The 12,755-nt window shown below is 42.4% G+C and overlaps 1 protein-coding gene across 5 annotated transcripts in view; it reads left to right on the top strand.

Annotated features, from left to right (window-relative positions):
• Window positions 1-11,456, top strand: part of rnf220a (ring finger protein 220a) — a 169,021-nt gene extending 157,565 nt beyond the window's left edge. For 3 of the 5 annotated variants that reach the window (XM_038718764.1, XM_038718763.1, XM_038718766.1), the window contains 3 exons: window positions 2,106-2,217; window positions 6,218-6,292; window positions 9,628-11,456. In XM_038718764.1, the coding sequence (XP_038574692.1) occupies window positions 2,106-2,217; window positions 6,218-6,292; window positions 9,628-9,699 (259 nt within the window). In that variant the 3' untranslated portion in view covers window positions 9,700-11,456. The other 2 variants (XM_038718762.1, XM_038718765.1) reach the window with 2 other exon arrangements.
• Window positions 11,457-12,755: the final 1,299 nt, after the last annotated feature.

Here is a 12,755-nt window from a genome sequence, read left to right as displayed (position 1 = left end):
CTGACCTCTGATTTCCCTGCAGAGGAAGGAAAGTGACAGGAATCTCTATAAGAATCCTTAAAATTGAAAAATAGAAAAGATATTCTATTTACTGTTAGATAAAATGGAGAAAGCAGAAGATCTGAGACATCTAATAGGCTGGAATTTGAGATAGAATAGGGTTTTCGCATAGAAACAATTACCTAAACATTTAATCGATAATCAAAATAGTTGCTTTCGATTGACTAATTGATTCATTATATAACAGCTCTAGCCATCAGTAATAAAATTAAAGACATCAATTAGTCAGTCAATTGCACAAACAACTAATGTATGATTTAGGGGTACATTTCAGAAGACAGGGATATGGGCTTCAAGTTCCTGACACATTCAAAGCGTTGCTTTCTGCTTTCTGGGTCACTTTGGCACAAGTAATTGGCACCTGTCAGCCAATCAAAATTGAGATTTCCCAGTGGCCAATTTATGATCTGTGAATATCCTGTAGTAAAATGGTGGCAGCATAATTTAAAGGATTTAAGAGATACAGAAAGAATGGGGAGCTTTTGCTGTGTCCAAGTTATCGTTGCTCCTCAACAAGTTTCTGCCAAAAAGAAATTGAACTAACTGCAAACATAGCACTTCTCTGCTAAGCTTCAGTGTGTGTTTGAAGAAGTCTGGTGATAGCCATGCAAACCCGAAATGTTTAATTTTGATTTAATTTTCAATTTATTTTAAAGGTTTAATTTATTTTAATGAGCTTGATGATGGGAATAAAGAAATTAGATGTAAAACTACTAGATTCACAGAAACCTGCCTCTAAATAGGATACTGCGAAAGTCCATTGTTTTCTTTTCCCTGCAGCCTCTGCTGTTTGAGGATGCAGCAAATGAAGCCATATCCTAGGACACACACACACAGCCACTTATCGTTCTCTTTCCCTCCCCGTCTCCCCGCTTGTCCTTCCCGATCCAGATCAATACCATAGATCAGCTAGCTATCAGGCTGCAAAATGACCACATCACCATAAACACACACACTTGCGCCGTTTTTAACTCTCACACACTGCCATTGCATCATGCCAGAGAACGAGTGGATGGCCATAATAAACACCGGCTGGCTCGTGCGGCCTCATCCCGCTGTGTCAAATCATCAGCAGCAGTAGCGTTGTGGTCTGTGCGGCGGCCGTATTGATTTAGTTATGGCTGCTTCATATGCTGTCGGACAGTGTTAAATGCACATTTTCTGTTATCATGCTACGCATTAATCAGAAACTGCTTAGAGACAGGAAGAAAGGGAGGATGGTGGATAAAATGAGAGAGGGATGAAAGGACACAAGGGGAAGAGGAGATAAATACAGAGGCAAGGAGATAGATTGCGAGGGACAGATGGACACATAAGGATGATACGGACATGGAAAATATGAGTGAGGAGATGCAGACGAAAGATGAATGCGAGATAAAGAGAACAAGGCTTTTGCTTTTAAGTCAAAACAGAGGGAAATGAAGGATGAAAAGGAGGAGGAGGAAAATGGAAATGATGGTGGGAAATGAGTTAGGGAAGGGGGCTAAAGATGTAGACTGGGCCTTTGAGGATGCAGCTGCGTTCATTCGAAGGCAGTTGTACTACATATTGGACACAAAGAGAGAAATAAAGGGCAGGGGGCTTTAAAGATGTCCGACTTTGTATTGAGCTGCAGAGAGACAAAAGGTAATGAGAAAGAGGTTTTCAATAGAAACATGTCATACCACATATGGAGTGAGAGAGCAGGTTTCCACTACAGAATAATCAGATGGCTGTGAATCAGAATTGAACATTTAAGTAAAGTTTAAATGTAATGTAAATGAAATTCCCGTATGGAGAAAGAACAGATACAGTATATTTAAATAGTAGGGTCAAATAAGAGTGCAATAGTTTGTCAAGACTGAACGTTAGACAGAAGATTGCTTGATGTTTGTTCTCAAGACACAGAAGAGATTTTGCCAATTTCTACCAAGTGTAAATAAAGAACTTTTCGAAAACCACCTGAAAGAAATAGTGTGGAATTTTACACAGTGTCTCATACCTGCCAGTATGGCTTCTAATGCCAAAACTAAACATCTATCCCTCTGTCTGTTCCTCTTCCTCAGAGTAACAGAGGAGGAGTCCACAGCTACCACCATGGAGGCTCTCAAGGCTCGAATCAGAGAGCTGGAGAGGCAGATACTGAGAGGAGACCGATACAAGTGTCTCATCTGCATGGTGAGTATAACATTCATATGAATGTTCTCTGTTTCTCTGCACATCAACCCTTAATTGTCATAATGTGCCATTTGTCATAAGGCACAAAATCTTAGCATTTGTAAAACCTGCGGCCATGGTTTGGAGGATTGGGTTAGTAGTTAACTTTAAATTTTGCTCCTAAATGAACACCACCATCTTCCTGTACTCCAGTCTAGCAAATTTCCGAACAGTTACATACCGATATTATGTCCCACTCCAGTGGCTGGATCCTCTAAAATCGACATTATTACACTAAATACGTCATATTGGGCAAACAGCAATTGTCCCATGCCAAAGGCTTTTCCAAATACTGCCTTTAATTTTTCCAGTTGTACTGTATATAGGACACAACAGAGACTGCACATCTCTGCAAACTGAAGTATCCCACAACCCCACTGCACATTGGGCGCTTTTTCAAAAGAGGCTTCAGGCACTGCTTGTGAGTTTGTGGCCAAATTGTACTTTCCTGGTATTTGGATTAACGTGGTCATCAATCACTGGCAGATGCATCATATGAACAACACAGGATGTGCAGAATGGAAACCGGGCATAAGCTCAGCTCTTAGTTCTTGTAAGCATCCTGGAAATGTTAATCACATCTTCTTACAGAGAATTTTTTATGAGGATATTTGGGTTACCTTACTACATTAGTTTTGGTCTCTGAGGCTAGAATATCCAATTTGGGGAGGAGGTGCAGGGTCAGCCTGGTCCTCAGATTGTTTTGAACAATACACTCCCCTGTCGAGGATTCAGCCCCTGAATAGGACCCCAGTCAGTGTAAACAATTTGTAATCACAGTGGTCAACAGACACACGTATTAAATGACGTTAAGTGTACTGTGTTGTATGCTGGATCCTCCTTGAAGTTTGCATGTATACCTTTCCCTCAGTTTGTGGATGTGTACCTCCCTTTAAAGGCGTATGAGTGGTGTTGTGTTGCTCCCCTGTTGTGGTGGTTTAGGCTCTTGCATGGCTTTGCAAGTCAACTGAATGTGTGCTACGATAAGAGACTCCAGTGGTAATATCAGTTTGTTTTACCATCTGATTTAACTGAAGCGCCACCTTATGAGCAATGCATCACCGGCCTTAGAAACTGACTGCTTTCTGTCATATATTCAGACATGTAAAATATATTTGTGACCCGGCAGCACATATAAGAGATTAAATCTAGGTGATATACCCCAGCTAGCATCAAATAGCAAAGCAGCATTGCATTGTAATGTGTGAAGATGGTTCAAAGCTTTACAGCATGTATAGGTTATTGATTTGACTCCCAGATCAATAAAATAAGCCACATGTTCATCCATGACAAAATCAGGCAGAGTGAGGGACGTGTCCATGTTCATCGGATGCTTGAGATACGACTATACCTGCGCCCCCCACCAGTGTTTGTGTTCCTCACTTTGTGTCAAGTACCCATCCTTCAAGCTTGTGGACAGTGCAGCATTGGCATCCTGTGCGTGCGTGTGTATGTGTGTGTGTGTGTGTGTGTGTGTGTGTGTGAAAAGCGGTTAATTACTGACGCCTGCGCTTCCTAAAGGTCGCTGGGTGCCTGAGGTGACACGGAGGGCAAGGCACAGCGATCGATCACTCACTGCCTCGTGGACACGCGGCTCTTCTCCGCTCATCTGTCACTGTCCCTCATCTCACACACCCACACCCACACGTACAGCAAAACACAAACAATTTTCACACACACACAGACGCTTACATCTAATCTGTCTCTGTCTGTCTTTAACTTGTCAGCGCATTCCTTTCCTGTCACTGCGTGTCTCATCTAAAAGGCATCAGAAGACTAGTTGGCAAACTGGAAGCATTTTCATCTCTGCAGCCTCCAAGTAGATGCAGAAACATTTTTAGCAGAGCTATGATTCAGTAACTGAAACTGTTTAGCATGGATCATAACATTCCAGTGCTCAGGTTGTTGTATGTAAGTAGAAAACGCATGTTCTCCTGCTCCAGCCAAGTTGGCTCAAGTTGTCCTTTATCCTGTCCTGGTCCGGAAGCGGGCTCAGTGCTGGTTTGGTCTTATCACTGGATTTCTACTCCCATCTTCTGGTCATTTTAGGAAGGGAAATTCAGCCTTGTTTTATAGAGACTCCTGATTCATATACTACAAGGCACATTATTTATTTAATTATTTGTTTTTTTAAGTAATCCTGGTAATATTGTTAGGTATTAATGGTTATTCATACAACTTACTGAATAACCAGCAAACTGAAGTTTGCCCACAACAGAAAAAAAGTCCGAGCCAAACATTTTTGCACCACAAAAACTGAACATACCCAGCAGCTTAGCACATTCATGTAATAATTAATAACAATAATTAAAATATTCTCTGGTTTCAACTTCTCACATGTGAATATTTTCTGGTTTCTTTAATCTTCTGTGACCGAGTATCTTTGGGTTTGTTGATCAGTCAAAACCTGACATTTGAACACATCACCATGGGCTTTAGGAAATTGAGATGGGCATTTTCCCCCATACAACTAATTGATTTTGTCGAGAACTTAATCGACAGATAGATCAATAATTAAAATATTTGTGAGTTGCACAAACAGGCATCCCCCATCTTAGAGCATTGTTGTGTTGGCAGCTTCAGTGGAGGGCAGTGGATAATGGAGACATTTATTTCAAAATGTAAATGTCATTAACCGTACCTTCAAAATTAAATATCCTGTCAGACAGTGCTTATCGTGCTTAAAAAGTGGCGTTCATTAAGCGTGTTACTGGTGAACAGTGTAATGAACGTATCCATTTGTGAATGTGAGCTCACATGCAGTTGAGTTAAAACAAATAATAGAAAGGAGTACATTTTATGAAAAAAGCGCTAAGAAGCGATGGCAGATGGAACTTAAGTTTCACTTTCACTTTGCAGCCAAACTATTACATTGTTGCACCGCTGAAGAGAGAAGAAAACAAGATTTATAATCCATGGAAGAAAACTAATCTTTAGTTTATAGTTATAGATCATTTTTTGGGTAAAGGAGAGGAGGACGGATTTCTGTTGTTTGAGCTGGACAGAGCGATCAGATCTTGATCGGATCTCAATGTGCACACTGGAGACACTTAGTAATACCAGGTGTAAATGTAATCAGGTTAAAATCATACTCTGCGAGATGCATTTTAATGCTAGGTGTTAAATGGCCTAAAAGTCAATGCGACCGGAGAATGAGAGTTTTTTAGCATTTCTTCAGAGCAATTTGTTCATTGGCAGTCCAAACTGTACACACTCTTGGTGCGAGTGTGTGTGGGTTTGTGTTTGGCCACATGCGTGTTTGTTGCACTGTGGTGTTTTGTATGTGCGTGATCAGTACAAGCCCACCTCTATGATTAGCTGCCACCTTTCGCCCCCTCTCCTCTCCCACCCCCATCCCTCCCTTCCGCAGAGGAAGCCTGCTATCCAATCAGGTGCGGAGATCAAGAGTCTAGGGGTGTGGCCAGGGCCCCGGCCACTGGCCAATGAGGTCGGAGAGAGGCAGCCTAAGTCCCTCCCCCTCGGCCTGTACTGCCTGTACAGGGGCCTTGTGATTGGTGGCTACGGCAGCGGCATAAAGAGGCTCCTCCCACAGCCCCTACGGAGGGTAAGGCACTCCCTCCCTCCTCCGCTCCTCTCCCCCTTCCTCCCTCATCTCTCCGTTCTTTTCCAGAGGAAAAGAAAAAGAGTGCCCATCTGATTGGGTTCATTCGTGGCTTTCTCCCTCATCTTCTCCACCCTCTGCCTGCCTCCCTCCGTCTCTGCTCGTTGCCTGCCCGATATAGTGTCTGTGTGTGTGTGCGTGTGTGTGTGTGTGACCTGCAGGTTGCCGGTTCAGTTGCCCCCCATGCTGCCTTGCTCAGTGGTTCTGTGGCTGTTGGCTGTGTCGTTCCATGGTTAGTGGTTTGGTGCTGTCGGTCAGGGAATGTACAGTGTTTTGTAAACTGACATCTGTGTGTTCTTTGAATTTGGTGTCAAATGTTTTCCATCTCTCTGTGTCTAGGACTCCTACACGATGCCGCTCACCTCCATCCAGTGCTGGCACGTCCATTGTGAAGAATGCTGGCTCAGGACTCTGGTACGCACGAACTCTCACACTTGTCCACACACACTCCTCCGTGCTGCAGGGCAGTTCCTCGTGACATGCAGTTATTGCAGCCTCATTTCATAGTCAGTGAGTTTCTCTCTGTAGCCGAGCCCCATAGGGAGGAACTAAAATGAAATATTCCCCAAATGACCGGTTCTCTCGCTGCGCACGCACACACACATGCAGACGCACAAAATAGAGGCAAGGCAAACATTTCCAGTTCTCAGTAGGGGAAAGCTTAGATGGAATGGTCCCCAACAGGCTTGTTAAAATGTTGGAATAAAGTGGTCAACTCGAACTTCCAATGAGTTCTACATAGCGCCTCAGGTCTCCACACACACCCACAATGGTTTTGTTGGTTATTAGTTAGTGTAATACATTCAGTAGTGTGTAATTAGCTGGTGCTAATGTGGTAAATGGAGCGCAGTGCTTCTTTCTGCTGCTGGAAGGATAAACAAGTCATTGGCTTTGTTTGGTTTCTCGCCGTTATCCTCTTTGTCTTTATCCTCGCTGTCTTTATTGTATTTTTTTCCTCTCACCTCACTGTCTTTCTCTCCTCTTCTACTCTCAAGCCTATTCCTTCTCACCTCAGTGGCTCTTTGTAAATTACTAACAATTACTAACAAGCAGTTCCCCACCATTAGCTCCCTTTGATATTATACTTGCAATTTATAAATACACTCTTAGCATAATTACAAGGCCAAACACACAGAGGGGCAGAAAATTAATGACTCAAAGGATTGTGCAAATGACTGTGCCTCATTCATGAAATGGTTGTTCAAAAGTATTTGTCGAAAAGCGAAATCTAAATGGTTTCAGGGCCACTAGTAAACTCATAAGCAACGACCTGTATTAGTTTTGTGGTGTGTCCTAAGCCATGAAATAGCAAATAACCCACAACTGACATCTGCAAAAGTAGCGTTCTGCATCCTGTGGATTCTGTCATGGCGATGAGCGTTTTTTTACTGCACCGTGGCCCAGAGAATACCCTCCTACCACCTTTAAGGATTTCTGCCCTTATTCAGGTTTAAATGGGCATTTTCATGTGCTAATGATTATCTGGAACATGCATCCCATGTAAGATCAATACTTTATAAAGAACTTCATGTGTGTACAAAAAAACGTGTGCATGTTTTATAAATTACTTGTAGGGTTTTAAGAGAGACCCAAGAAAATTTCAAGAATGAGGCCCATTGTTTCCATCCATGTACATGCGTGTGCATGCGTGTGTGTGCGCACGCTGCCGTCACTGGTCTAATGTATGGGGCATTAAACTCATAGCCTGGAGACAGCTATAAAAACAGGAGGGCCATGCTGATCAAAGTAAATGCCTGGGAATCTAGTTAACGTCAGCCCAGCCCCGTACCGCTTTAATAAGCATGGCAGCTGGAGCGCAGCATGATGGGCACACACCCACACACACTTACCGCCCGCACTAAACAGGAGTACACAGCTTCAGCAGCCGTGCAAACAAACAAGAGGAAGGCTCCTTCACACAGTGTGTGACTGAAAAACACTTTCTGGGATGCACATAGTAGTAGTAACACGTAGTTCTCCTGTATCATGCAGCGTCATAGAGTCACAACAGGGAAAGTTCCAAGGTTTTGTACATTTTATGGTAATTTTACATCTTACATATGTCTCCTTACATGAATATAGGATTGGACCTCATCAATCACACATTCATATAACTGCCAGGTGAACTTAATGGAAACCAGACTGATGATCTGTTAATGCTGACGTGTTAATTGTAAAATACCAGGGACAAAGACATTAATTGGGTGAATTGGGTATGGGAAATCATGACATTTTAAATGTGGAAACCCTGACATACCAGGTTGAGACTGAGGCCCAATCTACACTACTCCGTTTTAGTTTACAAACAGAGAGCTTTGAAACTTAAATGTCCACAGCACAAAAACTGACATTGAATATCAAGATTGTCTTTCATCCTCTCGTCTTCTCTCTTTCCTCACCTCCACACTGCTCCTTCTTCTTTATTCTCTCTTGAGACATGAAGAGACTGTTTTGAGTACTCTGGAGCCACAAATCCTCTTAGCAGGAGGGTGTGAGATCTGTCAGACCCTTGCACCACCTCAGTCCTCAAGAGTGTGTGAGTGTGTGTGTGCGCGCGTGTGTTCGGCCTTTAGACTAACTTAGTCTATACACCCTCTCCAAAGACTTTATTCGGTGGCTTACAGGAAAAGAAGCCTATAAATCTTGGGGTCAGGCTAGCCTGTACGTTTGTACTGGGCTGCAAGGATTTGGAAGGTGCAGGTACTCCAGACTTCTGCATTCTGTTGTACCCGTGTTAGATGTCTCACACACAGTATTTCTTGGGGAAAGACTAAATTCACACACATGTATGTTTTACACACCTTATACACACATTACAGTGGACTGATGAAAGTCTCCACATACCAAAGAGATATTTAGCAGCAGCTTCCTGTCATTTTTAACTCCATATGTTCCACTATACTATTTATTTATAAAATCTATTTTGCCATTCATATTTATTCATACATATAGAACCAATGTAGAAACATCACCGTGAAAACTGTTGGCAGGAATGTGCCTGCAGCCAGAGGTTACCACCCAGCACAAGAAGGTGGAGGACAGTGGTAGAGACCACCCAGTCAGAATGTTTGTTACGCTGTCAGCCCTGTGCTGCATATTATCACCTGCTGCTTTACGGCGGATGGCACACTATCAAAGCAGTGCAGAGTGCTGAAGGGAGGACCAGGCGTTGGTGCTCTGCTGCAAACATGCTGGTTTTACATTCACACGCATGGAGGAGGAAGTAGTAGTTGTATGACAAATTTGATGACACACCAACTCTGCTGTGGAGGAGTTTGTTCCAGAGGTGCATGCTGGAAACAAAATGTATTTTTTTTTTTTTTACAAATTGGAAAAAGTAGAGACAAACGGTTCTGTCACAAACAGGAGGGGATGTGTGAGGAGAAACTCGCTGCACAAGTAAATTTTCTGTTGACCAGGTGGACATATTTTACTAAATGTGGTCTGCATCCCTGTTCTGTTAAAGAGCACATAGCCACAGTTGTATTGTAATAATATTTATACTGTAGTTCTAATATTATGTCATCATAAATATCCTGTAATATTGTGATATTCTTTGTAAACCACATCACCCTTCTATTTTCTTGCTCAATTAACAATGATCAAAACAATGTTTTGTTATTTTAGATAAATTAGGATACCGATACATTTTCTGACCTTTGACTAATCATTTCAGCACTTCATCCTGAATGAATGAGTCAGTGTGTTTGTGTGACAGAGATTAACTGTTGTCTCTCCTTCCATCACAGGGGAACAAGAAGCTGTGCCCGCAGTGCAACACCATCACCTCACCCGGAGACCTGAGGCGTGTCTACTTGTAAAGAGCACCTACCTACCCCACCTCCAACCACCCCCACCCCCCGCCGCGTCCTCCTCCTCGTCCTTCCATTCCTCCTCTCATCTTGGATTTCATCGTCCTCCCTGTCGATCGTCATTCGTTTTCTGTCTCTCTTAATGGCCTGGTTCGGCTGCTCCAGACCCTCCCAAGAGCGTACAGAGAAAAGACTGCTGTCTTTGAGACTCCACTGACTCTTTCAGGAGGTTGAAACTGGATGAAACTGAGACTGAGCAGCACTGACTGACTCTCTGGCTGGCTGCCTGGCCACCCGCGACAAAAACTAATTAAAACAAGGGATCCTGCAATCCCACTGGTCAAAAGGCTTGTTTCCTCTGTACATGTAACATGGGGTGTCCACTGAAGGACTTGTAGTCAGTGAAGACCCCCAACACCCAGCTAGGCCCTGCTGAGACCTGGTAGCTTCATGCAGCAGGAGCTGAAAGGAACATCTTAATACAGAAAATGAAGACTTCTTTTTCCCCCCTCTAGCTCTTGTTTGACATTTCGGTGGTGCTGAACAATTGGCTCTACCCTGAAGACTCGGTAGAAAGCTTCTTTTTGTTTTTTGTTCCCTATTCCATAGAGAAAACTCTTATCTACATGCCCCTGTTGCTTATGAGAATTAAAAAAGGGCCTGTCTACTAAAACTGAGCTTTCAACCAAACTGAGAATAACCTCACAACCTTGAAAAGGAGTTTGACACTCCTCCTCCACCTCCTCTTCTTCTTCTCCTCGCGAGCCCTTCCCTTCCCCTCTCCCCTTATTCCCCCTTTTGTGGTGTTCTAGTGAAGTAAACCAAAAGTCCCCCCCCCTCCAAGATGCAGTGCAAGCACATGTAATATAGTTCTATGTATGTTTACAATGTTGGGTGTAAATGACATAGAGTTCACTCTCTCACTCACACACACACACACACACACACACACAGATGCAAACACATGCACACATGTTACCATCAGCAGACACACACAGAAGTATATATATAATATCCAAGTCCTGTTTTTAGTTGGAAGGGTTTGGGAATAACGTTTGGGGAAAAAATGGCTGGAAATAAAAGAAGCCTTCTGTATTTTTAAAAAAAAAAGATCATTTGAAGATCCGTTGAAGTTTTATTTCACTGTACAGGAATAAAAAAATTTAAGTAATAATAAACTACTCAAGACTAGATGGTCAAGATTTAGCTGGTGTAATTTTTCTGAAGAGTATCCTGGAAGAAAAAAAAGCAAGGAAAGATCTTTTTTTTTAGTTTTATCGAATGGTGAGATTCCCATGCTGCAAATAAGCAGAACGATGGAACTGCTCTTTAGTTGCTACAATGTCCAACTGAGCCTCTTTTAACCTGCACCTCTGCTTCCTCTCATTCGGAGTAACATCATTCTCAGATCATAGTCTAGAAATGTTTTGTTTTACCCCCTACATGTCTCAAAAGAAAGCTTTTTCCATTGTTCCATCATATTGCTATGCTGCAAAAAGGTCCCAAAATGGCAACCCTGAAGGGCAGGCTCTTTCTAGCTATAACGGATGAGGGAATTCTCTGGATTAGAAGGATGGCCAAAGCTGAACTGGCAACCTCCAAAACCCGCAGCACCCCCCCCACCCCCCCCCTTTTACCTTTACGGCAGCAGCAGCAACCAAGGTGGTGGTGTGCTTTGTGTTTGTAAAACTATGTATTCTGTGACGTCTGTATTGTTGTAAGAAATGCTGAAAAAAAATGAAAAAATAAAACTTCTCAAATACCACGAGTGGTCTTGCTCACACAACCTGGGTCATAAAATAACATGAAAAAACATGTGACTGGGTTCACTGGGGAAAAAAGATGACGAAGATGGCATAAATAAAAAACATTTCTTTTGTGTCACCTTAGTGTCAGTAACGTTCGCTTTCTTACAGTTTTTCTGGATTGCTTACACGTTTCTTGAAATTATGCCTCTTCTCACCCAATTCCCTAAACATCCTATTTTCAGGGCAAAATGAAGTTCTCTACTCAAAACCATTCAATCTTGCTGAAAAAACAAACTTTGCCCTCAGACATGCACTACAACAGTCTTACACAGTGATTAGATAAATAAACAATAGTACAAAAACTGGTTATTAGTAATGTTGCTTGTGGTTCTCCCCCTCAAAAACCTTTTTATATGATAAACAACAAAAGGAATTATAATTTTTAATTCCTTAGTGTGCTGTACAGTATAAATGATTCTGCCCTTAGCATCCTGTTTTTGGTCTGGGACAGGCCAGAGATTCTTGTCCTCCACCTACTCCTCCTTCACCACCTCGTCTTCTTTCTCTTCCTGCTCCTGCTCCACCTCCTCCTCCTATCCCTACACCTCTCTCCACTCCTCCACCACCTCCTCTTCATACTCCTCCTCCAACTCCTACTGTTCCTCTTCCTTTACCTCTTCCTCCTCCTCTCTGGTGTCCTCGACCTCTTCCTTCACATCTCTCTGGATCCTAAACTGAATGAACTGACTCTGGTACTTTTATCTCTTTATTGAAGGTTCTGATTGGTGTGTGATCAGTTATGACTCTTTGTGTTCCCACCTGGGTAATTGTGTGCCAATAGACCTCAAGTTTTCTAAAAGATCACATGGTGTAGGCAATGACAAATAAAGGGATTTGTGTGTAGAATTTTAGTTCAAAAGCCTGGTTATAGTGTTTCAGCAATTGAGAAAAACTGTAAAGGGAGATACGGAGCATTTATGTTTAGTTGTAAGTGTTGGCAGTGGTGGAAGAAGTACTTGGCTCTTCTACTTAGGTAGAAATAGTAAGACCACCGTGCAGGACTATTCCATGTCAAAATTATACTAACAGTACATGTGCAGAATGGCCCATTTCAGAATAATGTATATATTTATTATTGTACTATAAGTAGTGATGCATCTATGTGTCACTTTTATGTTGCAGCTGGTAAAGGTGGAGCTAATTTTAGGTACCTTATTAACTTAGTAACTTAAGTAATCAGATAAGTGTAGTGTAAACAGTTGATTTAAAATATTTACCTCATGTAGTAGTGTAGAAGAGAGCACAGATAATGTAAAT

Source organism: Micropterus salmoides, unplaced genomic scaffold (assembly GCF_014851395.1).
Source record: "Micropterus salmoides isolate LMB-PRFRI ecotype aquatic unplaced genomic scaffold, ASM1485139v1 Ms_hic_scaffold_14, whole genome shotgun sequence".
Classification (NCBI taxonomy): Eukaryota; Metazoa; Chordata; class Actinopteri; order Centrarchiformes; family Centrarchidae; genus Micropterus; species Micropterus salmoides.
The sequence above is the reverse complement of the archived record's forward strand: the minus strand, read 5'-3'. Positions and strand labels throughout refer to the sequence as shown.